The sequence below is a fragment of the Somniosus microcephalus genome, chromosome 10, assembly GCF_052327205.1.
Source record: "Somniosus microcephalus isolate GS21.2 chromosome 10, FLI_Smic_1.0, whole genome shotgun sequence".
In the NCBI taxonomy this organism is placed as follows: Eukaryota; Metazoa; Chordata; class Chondrichthyes; order Squaliformes; family Somniosidae; genus Somniosus; species Somniosus microcephalus.
Genome location: NC_140996.1, coordinates 187,943,424 through 187,961,731, shown reverse-complemented (window position 1 = coordinate 187,961,731; position 18,308 = coordinate 187,943,424). Strand labels below are relative to the sequence as shown.

Genomic DNA, 18,308 nt, shown 5'->3' with positions numbered 1-18,308 from the left:
GCGGGGATGCAAATTTTTCCGTGAAGTTAGTGCCCCAAAGGGGGCGCAACTCAATTTTTCGCCCAAGAAGTCTTACTACAATTATACAGGGCATTGGTGAGGCCACACCTGGAGTGCTGTGTACAGTTCTAGTCTCCTTACCTAAGGAAAGAAAGAAAGACTTGCATTTATATAGCACCTTTCATGACCACCAGACGTCTCAAAGCGCTTTACAGCCAATGAAGAACTGTTGAAGCGAAGTCACTGTTGTGATGTGGGAAAGACAAACTTGCCTTAGCGGGAGTACAACGAAGGTTCATTAGACTGGTTCCTGGGATGAGGGGATTGCCCCATGAGGAGAGATTGAGTAGACTAGGCCTATATTCCCTAGAGTTTAGAAGAATGAGAGGTGATCTAATTGAAACATATAAAATTCTTAAGGGGCTTGACAGAGTTAATGCTGAGAAAATGTTTCCCCTCCCTGGGGAATCTAGAATACGGGGTCACAGTCTCAGAATAAGGGGTCGGTCATTTAGGACTGAGATGAGGAGAAATTTCTTCACTCTAAGGGTTGTGAATCTTTGGAATTCTCTACCCCAGAGAGCTGTGCCTGCTCAATCATTGAGTATATTCAATTTTTGAGAACTAAGGGATATGGGGATAGTGCGGGAAGGTGGAGTGTGAGGTAGAAGATCAGCCATGATCTTATTGAATGTTGGAACAGGCTCGACGGGCCAAATGGCCTACTCCAGCCCTTATTTCTTATGTTCTTAACATGTGTCACTCACCTGATACTCCGAGGTTCCATGTCCTGATACATGTGTGAGGCTCTGTGCCATTTTGCATCACTGGTCTTAGACCCTGTGAGGCTCTGTGCCATTTTGTAATGCTGGTATAATTCCTTGTAAAGTCCCATGTCATTTTGCTCCATTACCCAACATTGGGAGTGATGAAGAATCAGCAGTGGCAGAGATTTAATAAACAATCAAAGCTACTAGAGGTGTGCAGAGAATTACAGGCAGCAATCTGATCCCACCCATTCAGTGTCCTCTGATGGATCTCTGCACCGATCTTGGTAGTTAGTGGTGCTGCATTTTGTAGCTGAAGAGGAATAATTACTAAAAATTGATACAATGTCCCTGATTTTAAATTTGTTCCCCAGAATGAAGTAGATCATCATTCTTTTATAGGATTATTGCAAAATTAAATTATTACGTATGCATATCAATCTGGATGGTATTGTCTTCTAAATGTTGTATATTTGTCAACGTGATTAGGGTACTGCGCCCTCAGTTTGGCTGTTGTCGCTGGTCTTGAACCTCCCCTTCCCTATTCAATCACGGGGACAAAATTCAAGGTGGACTCCTAACATCTGTATACCGGATTGCTTTGGAAGTGGGATCAGGCTGCAGCTGGGCCAGAAATACACAGCCAGTCCAAAATGGCAGCATCTACAAAGGTCCAGGATCAGTTCTGTTGGATGGTGTTTTATTGGAACAAGGCAGGGAGTTTTAGTTGAATGTTATATTAGCGATTCTACCACCAATGCAATGTTATAAAGTAACATTTCTTTAATCAGCATTAAGTTGCTGCGTCATAATACATAGTTAATAATTTGCTTTTCCTTTTATTACATCCCATTTCCAAATTTCTTATTGACTCAGCTTCACTTTGGCTTTTTATTCTGTTTTCATATTTGTTCAATATCTTTCACAGGCGTCAGAGGTTACGGTGGCACAGTTTCCAGATTTCACATCGACTTAGCCTCACTTTAGCTTCACTGCAGATCAGCAACCAGTCAGCAGCTCAGCTCAACCTGCTGCAGAAGTTCTCCCTCCTTCGTCTCACAGCTATAATGGAGAAATACTCCATGTCAAACAAACATGGCTGGACCTGGTGAGTTACCATTAACCATAAAAACCAAAGAAAAGAGTGAAGCTAGAAACAGTTCAATAGTTGATTTTTTAAAAACTGGAAATTAGTGATCAGAAATGGATATAGCTCTCTTTTTTGAAGGAACATTTCTACATCCCACACCAAGGGAGTTATACTGGGCCGCCTACGGCCCATTTTTCAGGCGCTCTGCGGCCTCCCAAGGTTCCAAAATGGCGGGCAGGAAACATGCGCCCGCTTCTGAACGGATGTGCGCCGCCCGCCATATTGGGTAACGACAAACAAGAGGTGCCCTTTACCCACGCCTGAAGCAGGTGTCAGGCCCTTTGCATATCTCCCGCCCCCCCCCTCCCCCAGCTGCAACTTTGGTTTGCCCCGAAACAGTTGCAAGGAAAAGCAACCTCCAGGCCGTCCTCATTATGATGAGGTCCGAGGCCCAATATCCAGGGCCCCTTGGACCTCACCATTTGTGTGCGGGGGGAATAACACTGCGCCACTCCTGAATTTAACTCCCCAATTATTTAAGTGCTAGATTAGGGCCATATTTGGTGCGAGAGAGGACTACATCCTGTAGGAACTGGATTGAGACGACCAAAACACATTTCACAGAGTGCACTTATAATGCAGAAGAGAAATCTTCATAATATGAAGGAAAAAGAATGTAATGATCACCATAAAACAGAAACTACTGATTAGTCATGCCTGGATTATGAACTCAGAGATAAAAAGACAGTGTGCTGATTCCTTACACCATCCAGTCTTCTTAGCTATGGCTTTACTCGACTAATGAAAGAAAATAATTGTAAGGAAAAGCTATTTTGCAGTTAGTTAGTATCAGATTACTTACTGGCCTAGTAGGGCAACAGTTGAACTGAGTTCTTATTTAGCTGCAAAAGCTATTTACAGCATGACTCCTTGAGAGAAAAATAAGCAAACATTGGAGTCACCTGATCTATTAAAGGAAAGATTGTCTTGTTTTTCAGTGCTCACCACGGGTTACATACCAGTGTTTAAAGTTAAAACAACACCCACAGGATATTGGTGCTTAATTGCATCTGCAGGGGTTGAGGTGAAGACGCATTGTTTGTGGGAGTCCAGAATATGTCTAGGAAAAGCTTTGTTGTAGGAAGTGTGCTGTGCTTTGACCTGTACAAGGTGGAAGTTTGTCTCCACTGTTCACATCCTGTTGAACCGAGTAAGACAGAGTTCACATGTACCCGTCTTCAAGCACTGTTAGCATTTACAGTCGTCTATTAGTCTCTTGACTAGGTAATTAGAAATGTGAAATTAAATTAGTAGCCTGAAAGAGAATGCTGTCCCTTCACCTTTGGGAGCTGGTTGGATTGATTGGAGGAAAATATCTGCTCTAGTGGGAATGAATGAAGGGACCTAAGTAAAATGAGTTTATAGAGCTTTAATCCCTTCCTCAGTAGGCATTTTAACCAATGAAAATAGCACAAAATTGGTGATAATTAGGGCCATTTATTCTCCTGTGTGTTTAGTTTTTACAAAAAAGATGTGAGTGCAACTGGCAGAAGTTGGTAACCCATGAAAACCGTGCAAGTCGCACTTTATTAACAAAAAACAGGCCCTTAATGATACCAATTGAGGTAAGTCACCTGGATTCTGGTGTGGAAGAAATGGAAATATCAGTGGGTATAGTGGGAATAATTTTCTGAGCTTGGGACAGTGTAATTGGACTTTTGCACGACATGCAATCTGTATTGGCCCAGATATTGCGGTAGAAATAAAGGTGAGAGTATCAGCATTCACCGTTATTATAAGTGTAAATCGGGCAGCAACATCTAGCTTCTGTACATGCGCAGTTAAATACTGAAATCAAGAACTGCCTGTCCAAGTTGCCCTGCACTTCCAGAAGCTGCACTATAACGGTATCTCGCCAAGAGATCAGTGTTGAAATACATGCAATGGTGTGAAGTTGGGGTACTTGCATGATAGATATCCACTAAACACGGCAGAGGTGGTTAGGGCATATCCATTCAAGTGTAAGTGAACTTTTAATGGTGTGGTAAGTCTTAATTACTGCCAAATGACATCTCTGGCACTGAAAATTAACTTTAGCATGTGTGGAGTCTCATTCCTTCAGATTTTAATTATTGTTGGAGATTTTTAAAAAAAATTTTTTTAACTTTTTCTTTCTGTCTCTTTTATATCTCTCTCTCCTAATCCCATCTTTCTTTCCCTCTATTTCGCTACCTGAACAGAATTTGGCATTGAATTAACTATTCTAACTGACACTTCCTGGTTTAGACTCTGTGTGCCTCAGTAAGGATTCTTCAATCTGATTGGTTAAGGAGACGAACAGTCACTTGCTCTGTTCACACATAGGTCCCAGATCCCCTGTAGAGGGTGCCGCACTGTTTTTGATTCCTAATAGCCACAACTTCCAGTGCAAAAGCCCATAGAAAGTTTGTGGGCAAATGTAAGTGTAATGAACAGCTAGTGTCATTAGCCGCTGACTGCAAAACCGGCCAGTGTAACTAAGCTAGGTATGCTTGTTAGAAACATAGAAGATAGGAGCAGAAGTAGGCCATTCGGCCCCTCGAGCCTGCTCCGCCATTCAATGAGATCATAGCTGATCATCCAAATTCAGTACCCTGTCCCTGCTTTCTCCCCATATCTCTTGATCCCTTTAGCCTTAAGAAATATATCTAACTCCTTCTTGAATATATTTAATGAATTGGCCTCTACTGCCTTCTGTGGTAGAGAATTCCACAGGTTCACCACTCTCTGGGTGAAGAAATTCTTCCTCATCTCTGTCCTAAATGGCTTACCTCTTATCCTTAGACTGTGACCCCTGTTTCTGGACACCTGACCATCGGGAACATCCTTCCTGCATCTAGTCTGTCCAGTCCTGTCAGAATTTTATAAGTTTCAATGAGACCCCCTCTCATTCTTCTAAACTCCAGCGAGTATAAGCCCAATCGACCCAGCCTCTCCTCATAGGTCATTCCTGCCATCCCAGGTATCAGCCTGGTGAATCTTCGCTGCACTCCCTCCATGGCAAGAACATCCTTCCTCAGATAAGGCGACCAAAACTGCACACAATACTCAAGGTGTGGCCTCACCAAGGCCCTGTACAGCTGCAGCAAGACATTCTTGTTCCTGTACTTAAACCCTCTCGCTATGAAGGCCAACATACCATTTGCCTTCTAAACCGCCTGCTGCACCTGCATGCTTACCTTCAGCGACTGGTGCACAAGGACATCCAGGTCTCGTTGCACTTCCCCTTCTCCCAATCTATTGCCATTCAGATAATAATCTGCCTTCCTGTTTTTGACCCCAAAGTGGATAACCTGGCATTTATCCACGTTATATTGCATCTGCCATGCTTCTGCCCAATCACCCAACCTGTACAAATCATACTGGAGTTTCTCGGCATCCTCCTCACAGCACACACGCCCATACAGCTTTGTGTCGTCTGCAAACTTGGAGATATTACATCTAGTTCCCTCGTCTAGATCATTAATATATATTGTGACTAGCTGGGGTCCAAGGACCGATCCCCGCGGTACCCCACTAATCACTGCCTGCCACTCGGAAAAAGACCCATTTATTCCAACTCTTTGCTTTCTGTCTGCCAACCAGTTCTCTATCCAAGTCAATACCTTGCCCCCAATCCCATGTGCCTTAACTTTACACGCTAATCTCTTATGTGGGACCTTATCAAAAGCCTTCTGAAAGTCCAAATACACCACATCCACTGGTTCTCCCTTATCTATTTTACCAGTTACATCCTCAAAAAATTCCAGTAGATTAGTCAAGCAAGATTTACCTTTTGTAAATCCACGTTGACTTTGTCCGATCCTGTCACTGTTTTCCAAGTGCTCTGCTATTACATCTTTTATAATGGACTCTAGCATTTTCCCCACTACCGACGTCAGGCTTACCGGTCTGTATTTCCCCGTTTTCCCTCTACCACCTTTTTTGAATAGTGGGGTAACATTAGCTACCCTCCAATCCATGGGTACTGTTCCAGATTCTATCGAATGTTGGAAGATGATCAGCAATGCACCACTTCCTTAAGTACCCTAGGATGTAGATTATCAGGCCCTGGGGATTTATTGGCCTTCAATCCCGTCAATTTCCCTAACACCATTTCCCTACAAATACTGATTTCTTTTAGTTCCTCCCTTTCATCAGACCCTATGTTCCCCGACATCTCTGGGAGGTTATTTGTGTCCTCCTTTGTGAAGACAGAACCAAAATATGTATTTAATTGGTAAGCCATTTCTTTGTTCCCCATTATAAATTCCCTGATTCTGACTGCAAGTGACCTACGCTTGACTTCACCAATCTTTTTCTCTTCACATATCTATAAAAGCTTTTACAGTCAGTTTTTATGTTCCCTGCAAGCTTACTGTCATATTCTATTTTCCCTTTCTTAATTAATCCCTTTGTCCTCCTTTGTTGAATCCTAAACTGCTCCCAATCCTCTGGTTTGCTACTTTTTCTGGCCAATTTATATGACCTCTCCTTGGATCTTATGCTATCCCTAATTTCCCTCGTTAGCCACGGTTGAGTCACCTTTTTTGTTTTATTTTTATGCCAAACTGGGATGAACAAATTCTGTAGTTCATCCATGAGGTCTTTGAATGTTTGCCATTGCCTATCCACCGTCAACCCTTTGAGTGACATCCCCCAATCAATTCTACCCAACTCGCGCCTAATACCATCGTAGTTTCCTTTATTTAAATTCAGGACCCTAGTCTCTGAGTCAACTACTTCACTCTCCATCTTAATGAAGAATTCTATCATATTATGATCGCTCTGACCCAAGGGGCCTCGTACAACAAGATTGCTAGTTAATCCTTTCTCATTACATAATACCCAGTCTAAGATGGCCTGATCTCCAGTTGGTTCCTCGACATATTGGTCCAGGAAACCATCCTGTAAACACTCCAGGAATTCCTCCTCCACAGTATTGTTACTAATTTGGTTAGCCCAATCTATATGTAGATTAAAGTCACCCATGATAACTGCTGTGTCCTTATTGCACGCTTCTCTAATTTCCCTTTTAATGCCATCCCCAACCTCCGCATTACTGTTTGGAGGTCTATATACCACTCCCACTGACGTTTTCTGCCCCATGGTATTTCTCAGTTCTACCCATACAGATTGCACATCATCAGAGCTAATATCCTTCCTTACAATTGTGTTAATCCCCTCTTTAACCAGCAATGCTACCCCACCTCCTTTTCCTTTTTGCCTATCTTTCCTGAATATTGAATACCCCTGGATGTTGAGTTCCCAGCCTTGGCCACCCTGGAGCCATGTTTCCGTAATCCCAATCAAATCATATTTGTTTACCTCTATTTGCGCAGCTAATTCATCCACCTTATTACGAATGCTTTGCGCCCAGTTAACGCCTAAAGGATGATTTTGCGCCAAAAATGAGTTTGCGCAGATATTCAGCGCAGCGGTATTGGCGGCGGTAGCCGTTAGCGCTGCGCCGGCACCGATGATGTCATCGGTGTGCGCAGTGCCCCGGTTCCGCCCCGAAACCGCGCCGATCCCCATATTTAGTTGCGGCCGCCTCCGAAGCGGCCGCAAACAGCGACCAGAAAACGGGGCCGTCCTGCTGCCTTAGTGGGGCGCTTTAAAGCGGAAGGTGCGGCCGGCCGCTTTTGCGGCGGCCGCCTGCCCGCACCTCCTTCCCCGGCCTCCTCCACACCCCCCCCCCCCCCCCGCGGCATTGCCGGCTGCTTTCCGCGAGCCCGGCACTTCTCCGTGGTGCCGGGCTCATTTGCCGGCACTATCCAGCGGCGATCTCCCCATTGCAGGCAGCTCCCCCTTAAGAGAAGGAGGAGGCCTGCAGTACTGCAGCCTGCCGCTGCGCAGCGCCTGGCGCAGCGGCGCCAAGAGCGCTGGTATTCAGTGTCCGCGCACCAAGTGGAGGCGGGCACACCCTGGTATAGCGCCCGCTTCCGAATTGGGGCGCTAACAATGAATATCTGACGATCGCTATAGGCTTCCCGCCCAGCGCTAACTTTTGGGCGCTAGCCAGCTGGCGGGGCCATAGTGAATTTCTAGGCCAAAGGCCTAGAAATTCAGTAGCGCCCCCTTTGGGGCGCCAGCCTCGCCAGGGCGCCAAAGGTAGCGCCCCGGAAGTAATCGCGGCCGCCCGCCGGAAATTCACTTTGCGCGCCCCAGAGGGAAGCGCGGCGCTACTGGAGGCGCCCCGCATCTCTCTTGGGGTGCTGCAGCTGAAGATCGCTGCGCAACGTGCCGCAGCGCCACACGCTGTGGCACGGTGCGCTGCAGTACTGCAGGCCTTCCTCCCCTTCTTAAAGGGGAGGGGCCTTGTGCAGCGCAATCGAGGATCGCGAGTGCCGGCAAAAGAGCCCGGCACCGAGGAGAAGTGCTGGGCTCTTGGAACGCAGTCGATACTCCGCGCGGGGGTTGCTCAGGAGGCCGGGGACGGCAGCGCGGAGAGGTGCTGGCAGGTGGCCAGCAAAAAAAATGGCCGCCCCGCACCTCTCCTTTAATTAGCGCCTCTACCGCTGCAGGTAGGCCCCCTGAACCGTTCGCAAATAGTGTCTGGCGTTAAAGCAGGGGGCGCAACTAAATATTGTGATCGGGGTGGTAGCGGGGCGTTGCGCACATCAATGACGTCATCGGTAGTGGCGCAGCTCTAACGGCTAGCACCGCCATTAGCGTCCCGCTAAATTTAGCGGGAGGCGTGGCCAGTGGCTTTCGACCCACTTAGCGCCCTCTTAAGGCGCTAATGGGTGGCGCAGCCCACTGAATTTCTAGGCCAAAGCCTTCAGGCTTGTTTTTTTTAACGCTCTTAGACCTTTTAGAATTATTATTTACTGTGGCCATGTTTGATTTAAACCGTTGATTTCTCTGACTGCCACTTTTGTTTTTCTCCTTTCTATCTTTTGCTTTTATCCTTGTTTCCCTTTCCTCTGTCTCCCTGCTCAGGTTCCCAACCCCCTGCCATTTTAGTTTACACCCTCCCCCAGAGCACTAGCTAACACTCCCCCTAGGACATCGGTCCCGGCCCTGTCCAGGTGCAAACCGTGCTGGATACTAAGAAAAAAGTGTTCTATTCCTTTTATATTTCAACTCATCCTGACCAATATTACATTTCTTCTGCTAAAGGCTGGGGTTCCTGTCATTGACTCCATTAATATGATGCTCATCACTGAGGAGGAATGTGGCGGTTGTGGGGGCATAACGTTAAAATTAGAGCTCGGCAGTTTAGGGGTGATGTCAGCAAGCACTTCTTCACACAAAGGGTAGTGGAAATCTCGAACTCTCCCCCCCCTAAAAGCTGTTGAGGCTGGGGGTCAATTGAAAATTTCAAAACTGAGATTTATAGATTTTCATTGGGCAATGGTATTAAGGGTTATGGAACCAAGGCGGGTAAATGGAGTTAGGATACAGATCAGCCATGATCTAATTGAATGGCAGAACAGGCTCATGGGGCTAAATGGCCTATTCCTGTTCCTGTGTGTGCTGTCATTATGCTGTACATTTTTTGGCAATGGGATAGTGGGCTAGAATGTGTCTTGTAATTCAAATTTTTTTTATTTACTTTTGTTATTTTTGAGCTTTCATGACATTTCATAGCTGTTTCTATGAAAGCACAGTCTGATGAATTTTTCATGTTTGGTAACAGTCTGCCGCTGAATTAGGAAAGTGTTCACGTGTAGTTTTTACTCATTTGTAATTCAGGCTGTGCATTTTGCACAAAGTGCACTTTTTGGGTTAAACACTTTCAAAGTACGTCTGCTCCCCCTGACTTCACGGCCATAATAGTAGCCACTGACATGAAGAGAATGTTGTTAATGAAAAGAAATTGCACATTCATTATTTAAAAAAAAAAGGTTTAAAAAAATCATACTTCTGTATATTTTGTAGAAATAGCTTGGTTTGACATTGGTTCAAAAAATAATCAGCTTTTCTGTAATGAACCCTTTAGTGAAGAGGATGTCATGTTGGTGCTGAGGTCGGTCACATCTCCTGTTGCAAGTAATGTGAAATGGTTTCTTGCAGGTCTGTGCCAAAATTCATGAAGAGGATGAAAGTGCCTGACTACAAAGACAAGAATGTCTTTGGTGTGCCTTTGATAGTTCATGTACAGAGGACAGGACAGCCTCTCCCTCAGAGCATTCAGCAAGCCATGCGCTATCTGAGGAGCCAGTGTCTGGATCAGGTACATGAATGAATACATTGAAACAGACTAGATCTTGCTGCATTTATCATTGACATAGATGGCTTTAATTGTCACATTTACCTGTTAGGCCAAATATAGATTTCGAAGTACTAATATTGAAGGAGCTGGCTTTCATGTAATGTCAGTTTTCATGGGATTCTGAATAGCCAATTTGGCAATAATTGCATGGGCCTAACTGCTGGTCTGGAGTGAGAAATATTTATTGTCAATTTTCTTAATTAAAATGGAAAGTTATTAAACTTTGGTTGACTGGCAACATACAAAAGCAAACCTAGGTATTAGTTTTGCTAACAGAGGATGTGGCATTGACTAATCAATGTGAGTATAGTTCAGCAGACTGAGGCATCGGAAGTGCACCCGCTGATGCAAGTACAGCCATCTGCAAACAAAAATATACCTAGATGGCAGATGATGATTAAACACAGTTTTTCACTTCAAACAGCTCAGAAATTAGTGGGCCATGCCAGTGTTGTCAAATAAATCAGATCCAGTGCTTCACTTAGATTTGAAATTCTGATGCCACCAAAAATTCAGCTTGCATTGCATATTGTGAAAGTCTCATATGGTCGTGGACATGTCCACATGATGAATCTTGTATTCCATTTTAAGATCAGTAACAAGAGTTCAGATTAGTTGGTCTGCTGAATTGGCTTGAAATAATATTGGTTCATATTCATAGTAGGGACTTTCTCCAACCTCCATTTTCTTCAGGAAGAGGATGGGTATGTGATAATCAAAGGGGAACTGTTCTTTCATTTTAAGAAATAGGACAATTTTTTTTCTGCTGAAGAATATAGAGCATTATTATATGGCCTAAATTCGCTACGTAGCTTGTACTTTCATGCATTTTTAATGTAGATATTTAAAAACTCATTTTAGACACAGCTTGTATATTTTTATAATTATGCGCGGTGTTCATAGATTTACAGAGTAATTCTAATGAACAGATGGTTGAGATGGAGAATGAGAGATTCAATAATTTGCCATGTGGATTTGATGTTAATTAATCCTGTGGCCTAGTGTTGCAGATGTTAAGTATTATTTTAAAACTATCGGTTCTATTCCTGACCGTCAGTGAATCTAATATCTTGCAGCAGACCAGCTGTGCTGATGGGTTTTTTCCCATTCTTATATTTGTATGTTCTTCTAGGTGGGTCTCTTTAGGAAGTCTGGAGCCAAATCCCGAATTCAAGCTCTTCGACAGATGAACGAGGCTTCTCCAGATAATGTCAGTTATGAAGATCAATGCGCGTATGATGTAGCTGATATGCTGAAGCAGTTCTTTCGAGATCTTCCTGATCCTCTCCTGACCAGCAAGCTAGGGGAAACCTTCCTTCATATCTATCAATGTGAGCATCATATTATCCATTGTGAATTTTGATTAGATCAGTTAATGGAGCTTTCCTAATTCATGTCCTGTGACTAGTGCTCAGTCCTTATTTCATTTACAATGGAACCAAATGAAAACAATATATCCAATAGGAAGTAATGAATAACTAACAAAGATAAAGTAATAAAATAGTAAAATTCTCTTAGTGATTATACTACATAAGCTGAATTACAAACATTTTTTTTAACCAAGACAAGATCAAATGGATTTGAAATAAATGTGAAAACTTTCACTTCTGTTTCGGTACAAATAAAGAATGAAAGTGTGGACTGAAATGACCTCAGTAAGGATTTATTCCAAATGTGTTGTGTAGATTCATAATTTCAGGTATTGATGTGTCAGATACCCCATAAAGTAGCTGCTGATTTTGAATTACATAGAATGTACAGCACAGAAACAAGCCATTCGGCCCAACTGGTCCATCCCGGTGTTTATGCTCCCCACGAGCCTCCTCCCACCCCTCTTCATCTACCCTATCAGTATTACCTCCTGTCCCTTTCTCCCTCATTGGCTTATATAGCTTCCCCATCCTCGGCTCATAGTTAAAAATATAGGCTATAAGCCCCAAAGAGGGTAATTACTAGTTATTACTGTAAAGTATCCCCATTGTGGGGAGAAACTAGAAGTAAAGGGATGCTTGGTAACTAGAAAGGGCAAATAATGGTTAGACACATACATATATATGGAAGCACCAAGAATGAAGAAATGAAATACAGGTAGACTACCCTTTATCCGAACTTCCGAAAACTGAAACCCTCTAAAAACCGAAGGTTTTTTCGTTCAGCGTAAGTCGTGCGCACGACATGACCAGAGTGGCGCACGACTTACGCTGAGCAGGGCAGAGGGTCACTGAGTTCCCTCCTGGGTAGGAGATTGCAGGCCGAGCCAACCCAACAATACAGCGGCCCGTCCGATAGCTGCAGCGGCCTGTCCAATATTCTTTTCTCCCCCCCCCGACCCCCCGCCGACCCCCACCCTTTTGGATAAGGGATAGTGTATCCTTTATCTGCACTTCCGAAAACCGAAATCCTCTGAAAACCGAAAGTGTTTTCGTTCAGCGTAAGTCGTGCGCACGACGCCGACGCCGACCCCCCGCCGACCCCGACCCCCTGCCGACCCACACCCCTGACAAATTTTCCAGTCTTATAAAATACCTTCCGAAATCCGAAATTTTCCGAAAACCGAAACACGGCTGGTCCCGAGGTTTTCGGATAAAGGATAGCCTACCTGTAGTAGTAGAAGAGATGAAAACTGGAAGGAAGCAGTGAGAGGAGTGAATCTTGGAATCATATTGGTGCACTCTGCTATCTAGTATGAGTTCTCCATTGTCGTTGACAGAAATAGAAATGCACCCATTGAAGAAGGTACACTGGTAGGGAATCAAAATTAAGCAACGAGTGGCTGAGTGATGGGAACAATAATCCTTAGAGTTCTGTATTCTTAAAACTTAATTTCATCCTCCCCCATTTTGTAACTTACTTCATTAGTTTCTTTTGTATACATTTTGCCCCTAGCCTTACAGGACATGCATCAGTTTTTCACTGCGGGCTGGCCAAGTGACCCATGTCCAGGTCTGCCGGTGCCTCCCTTGAATGGTATGGTGTAATTTGCACATCAATAGCAAGGATTTTACTCCACTTCCACTGAGGGAAGCCCTCACCCTCACTCAGTGCTCATCATATGGGGTTTTGTGAACAGAACCCCGTCTGCCTCTCCATCCTGAACTCTGATCTCCAGAAGTGAAGAATGTGCCTTAAAGTACTGTCTTAATTTATGCCATGATCCATATACTATTTATTCACACTCATATTATTAAAGCTAGGGAGGCTAGTAGAGAGAATGAATACATGACCATTACTAGAGATAGTAGGGGATTCGTAAACTACAAAACATAGATTATAGAATCTTTTCAATCTGCATAAATGTAATCCTTTGATAAACAGATATAGAACGACTGAGACAATCCACTAAATCTAAGTGATTTTAAAAAATCTGTCATGAAGTATTTGCTATTTCTTGAATGTTCCCTAACTGTGTCTGTTGCCCTCTGATGTGCAGATGTTCCCAAAGAGCAGCGCCTGCAGGCAGTGCAGGCAGCCAGTATGCTGATGGCAGACGAAAACCGCGAAGTCCTGCAAACGCTTCTTTGTTTCCTTAGTGACGTGACTTCCGTAACAGAAAATCAGATGACTGCCATGAACCTTGCTGTCTGCTTGGCACCGTCCCTCTTCCACCTGAATTTAATTAAGAAAGGAAGCTCCTCACCAAGGTTGGCCTCTTTACTGGTATAATCTGAATTTAGGCATTTTGCCACTATTCACTATCCATAGAAGTTCAGAATGGTTTAATAACAACACTGGCAGTTAGTAAAAGCTTCAGTCCTAAACTAAAGCCTTCTGAGCTTTATTCAATTAGCTTAAAAGCTAAGGAAGGAAGCTTTGCACCATATTCAGAATCGGTGTTGATAGCTGGTATTGATAATGCTATGAGACAATGGCCTAGAAATTCAGTTGGTTGCGCCAGCCGTTAGCGCCTTAGGAGGAGTAGATGTCGGGCGCTAGACGGGTAGCGCCCGGGCGCAGCGCGAACTGCGCCTCGCCCCAACTTCACTAGAGATTTAGCGGCGGTGCAAAGTCTTTGCGCGCGCAAAGTCTTTGCGCGCGCTCAGCTGCGCGCGCAGATCATGACGTCATTTCCTCGTGCAACGCCCTTTGTGCGCCCCCAACCGGAACTTCAGTGGCAACGCCCCATTGTGCGCCTGGCGCCCCTAGCGACTGCAGAGTGGAACGGTGCTCAGCCGATGCGGGGCGCGGGGGGCGCAAATTAAAGGGCACTCCTCCTGCAATATAAAAGGCTGCCATTTCGCAGCACTCCCTCTTGCGAAACGGATCTTTGGAGAGAGACCAAGGTAGATAGCTTTCTGCTTTGGCCCAACACTCGGACAGGTACTTCTGGCTTCAGGCCACAGCTTTCCACTAGTCTTTGCCTTCATTGACATCTCATTGTTTGCCAGCATATTATGGGGGCTGTAATGGGTGTCAACGCTGGCTTTCTCAATTACATCCAAAGGGCTCACAGACGCCGTGAGAGAGTGGCAGCCCTGGCTAGACGGAGAGGGGGCAACAGGCGTCAGCAAAGGAGGCCTTACCCACCCAGGGTATACCGCCAGCAGTTCTCCTATCTCAACATGCCTGAGGAGCAGTGTGTTCGGAGGCTGCGATTCAGAAGGGACGTGGTCACAGAGATCTGCCAGCTGCTTGGCGGTGATCTGCAGCCACAGCTGAGGAGCAGGACGTCTCTGTCGGTGGCAGTCAAGGTGACGGTGGCTCTCAACTTCTATGCCACCGGCTCCTTCCAATCCGCTACTGGGGACATTGTCAACATCTCCCAGTTCGCTGTGCATTGCTGCATCCGCCAGGTCACCAATGCCCTTTTCAAAAGGAGACGTCAGTTCATCTCCTTCTCCATGGCCCTTGCCAAGAAGCAACAGCATGCAATGGGCTTTGCAGCATTCGCGGGCTTCCCCATGGTGCAGGGCGCCATTGACTGCATGCATGTGGCTTTGCGGGCACCTCTGGAGAATGCCGAGGATTACCGCAACCGGAAGGGCTACCATTTGCTGAACGTCCAGCTGGTGTGTGACCACAGGCAGCTCATCCTAGCTGTCAATGCCCGCTTTCCAGGCAGCAGCCACGATGCCTTCATCCTGCGACAGACTTCTGTGGCAGACATGTTCCAGGCACAGCCTCACCCACGAGGATGGCTTATCGGGGACAAAGGCTATCCTTTGTGTACCTGGCTGATGACCCCGCTCCGTGCGCCCAGCACCCCTGCTGAAGAGGGATACAACGAGAGCCATCAAGCGACCAGGAACATCATCGAACAAACAATCGGCGTCCTGAAGCAACGGTTCCGCTGTCTGGATCGTTCAGGTGGAGCCCTACAGTATTCGCCGGAGCGAGTCTCCCATTTCGTGGTCGTTTGCTGCATGCTGCACAACCTGGCTATCCGCAGGACTCGGCCACTGCCACCACAGATTGGAGGACCACCTGAGGAGGAGGAGGAGGAGGACCAGCACAGGAGGGAGGCAGAAAGTGCAAGGGCCGCCCGTCGCCGGCTTATTGAACGTCGGTTCTAGGCCCCCTCTCAGTGACTGGCTTGTGCCAATGTCAGCAGATGAATGTAGCCGCTCCACAAGCCCTCAGCTGAGCAGGGCAACCAGGACTTAACCAAAAAACCATGCACACTGCAATTTAACAACAAGAATTTATTGAAAACCTCTGCCCTTCCCACATTACATGCTCATGTGGAGAAGCCCCCTCCAAAAACACAAAACTACCAGTCTCGGCCTTACAAAAAGAAAGAAAGACACCAGTCTCGGCCTTACACAAAAACAACTGCACCAGTGTCGGCCTTACAACAAGCACCAGGCATTTGTGCATACCTCTACTTTTTGCCCTGCGAGGGCGATGCCTTGCGCATCCTTGCCTGGCCCCTGCCCGCCCTGCTGCTCCTCAATGGGAGCCCAGTGGCTGCAGCAAGGCTGGGGGAAGGCTGCTGAGGGGCAGATGGCGAGACGGCAGATGCCCTTGGGGGTCGGCCTGCACCAGCTCTGGCCTTGGAGTGTCCGGCTGCTGACTGCTCCAACTCTGGCTGGGCAGCAGCAGTCTGTCCAGCAGCTCGTGGCAGCTGCAATGGCGGAGTGGCAGTGTCGGCTGCAGGAATGGTGGCAACCTGGCAGATCGCAGGTGCTCGCTGGTCGCCTGACACATTGGCACTCGCACGGGCCAGCACTGCAGCATGCGCAGCAAACAGCTGAAGGACAGACTGCTGGGCTGCTGCTGCGCGGCGAGTGCCCTGGCGATGCCTGGCTGATCCAGCGAGGTCGCAGCAGTTAGTGCCCGTGTGGCCCTGGTCTGTGTCCGCATGACACCAGCCAGTGAATGGACGGCACGACTGAGCACTTGGCTAGAAGCCGACTGTGCTGCCGCGAAGTCCTGCAGACTCCTGGCCTGTGCTGCCGCGATGTCCTGCAGACTCCTGGCCTGTGCTGCCCCGAATTCCTGCACACTCCTTGCCAGTGACTCTATGGAGTCAGGCATCCTTGCCACTGCAGCCATGAGCTCAGTGTGCCTGCGCTCAGCCTGGACGGCCATTTCCTCTAGGAGGCGCACCTCCTCTACGCTGACCGTCTCAGGACTGGAGGCCGCACTCACCCTCTGGGGAGAAGTCCGCCGAGCTTCCCCACCCCTCCCGCATTGCTGCAGGCCGCTGGGCCCCGGAGCTTCACTCTCCTCCGACCCTTCCCCCCGGCTCCCCTCCAGGGAAGACGTGTCCCCTACATCGCCATGGGCTGGCGCGGCTGAGGGTGGCACTGATGGGCCGGCTTCCTCTTCCTCCTCCTCGTCTTCCGAAGGGCTGACAGTGGCAGCTTGGGGGCCCGCCCCCTCACCTGGCGATTCACCATCTGAAAGCAGGAAGGCACAAGAGTAGCTTTAGAGTGAGGACAGGGCGGCAGCGAGGGAGGCATGAGTGGTGCCATTCACCGCATTGGTCGGACAGTGGCAAAGGATGCTGATCTGATGCGCAAGTGGAACGAGAGAGGTCCAAAAGGTCATGCCCTTACCATTGGTGCCCAGAACAGGGTCGGCATCTCCACTGGCGACGGGGCCAATCAGCCGGCCTCCCATAATGCGCTCCACACGCTGGTCGAGGTCGGAGAGCTCTTTGAGGTCAGGACGGCCTCCCCCGGTCTCAGTTCGGTTGTGCCGGTTGTGCGCAACCTTGGCCTGCAAGAGAAAGGACGGCCTCTAAGTACAGTGTGTAGCCCTGATCTTGTCTGCACTGCCTCCCATGGTCGAATAGCTTGGACAGTGTGTAGCCCTGATCTTGTCTGCAATGCCTCCCATGGTCGAATAGCTTGGACAGTGTGTAAAGTGCTGAATGTGCAAGTGATTTTCATGCCAGTCCCATAGCTGCTGGATGAGGGCTGGCCATTAGGGCTTTCAGGTCCCTTTGCCCATAACGTGAGGTGCACATGCAGGGATGAGGAGGACACTGGAAAGGGTACTCACCCTGACAACCCGAGTGAGGTCGTTGAACTTCTTCCGGCATTGCACAGGAGTCCTGGCAACCACGCTGTTGGAAGACACCCTGTTGGACACCTCCCTCCAGGCTTTCCGGTAGGCGCTGGGCAGCGGCCTCTTGCCACCTTCTGGGAACAAAACATGGCGCCTGCGCTCCACTCCGCCAACCAGCACCCTCAGGTCGCTGAAGCGCTGCACTCTCTCCCTGGCCTTCTCCTCCATAGTCCTGGGCGTTGTACAGGTGAAGCTGAAGTGGTCAGGCCTAGGTTGAGGGCTGCAGTGTGCAGGGCGTGGCAGGCAAACAAATCCACCCTCCCCCTTTAAGAGATGACCGGCGCCAGAGTGTCTGCCGTCAATCAAGAACTTGCCGCACCTGCGCTGCGCCCGGCCTCGGGGGTATCGCTCAGCACCGCCGGCTTAGCGCCTAAAGATAGTGGTGCATCGCCTGTTTTAGCGCAGCAGCAACCTCTTGGGGCGATGCGACTGAATATCGGCGAAGGGGGCGCGACTTTGCGCCGGGCGCAAACTTTAGCAGCCGCCCGACTTTACCGCCCCAAAAGTGGCTATACTGAATTTCTAGGCCAATGCATTTAAATATCTAAATTTATAAATGCTGTTTCAGATCAGAAAACAAAAGCCCGATCTGATTAGAATCATAGAACTTTACAGTACACAATGAGGCCATCCAGCCCATTGTGTCTGTGCCAAATCTTTGCTAGAGTGAGCAAAGCTAATCCCGCTGCCCTGTCCTCAC

At 47.4% G+C, this 18,308-nt stretch overlaps 1 protein-coding gene across 3 annotated transcripts in view; it reads left to right on the top strand.

Annotated features, from left to right (window-relative positions):
- Window positions 1-18,308, top strand: part of stard13b (StAR related lipid transfer domain containing 13b) — a 730,982-nt gene that overhangs the window by 690,303 nt on the left and 22,371 nt on the right. For all 3 annotated transcript variants that reach the window (XM_085999342.1, XM_085999344.1, XM_085999343.1), the window contains 4 exons: window positions 1,696-1,875; window positions 9,898-10,057; window positions 11,229-11,427; window positions 13,527-13,737. In XM_085999342.1, coding sequence (XP_085855468.1) covers window positions 1,696-1,875; window positions 9,898-10,057; window positions 11,229-11,427; window positions 13,527-13,737 — 750 coding nt within the window. The remainder of the gene's footprint in view (window positions 1-1,695; window positions 1,876-9,897; window positions 10,058-11,228; window positions 11,428-13,526; window positions 13,738-18,308) is intronic.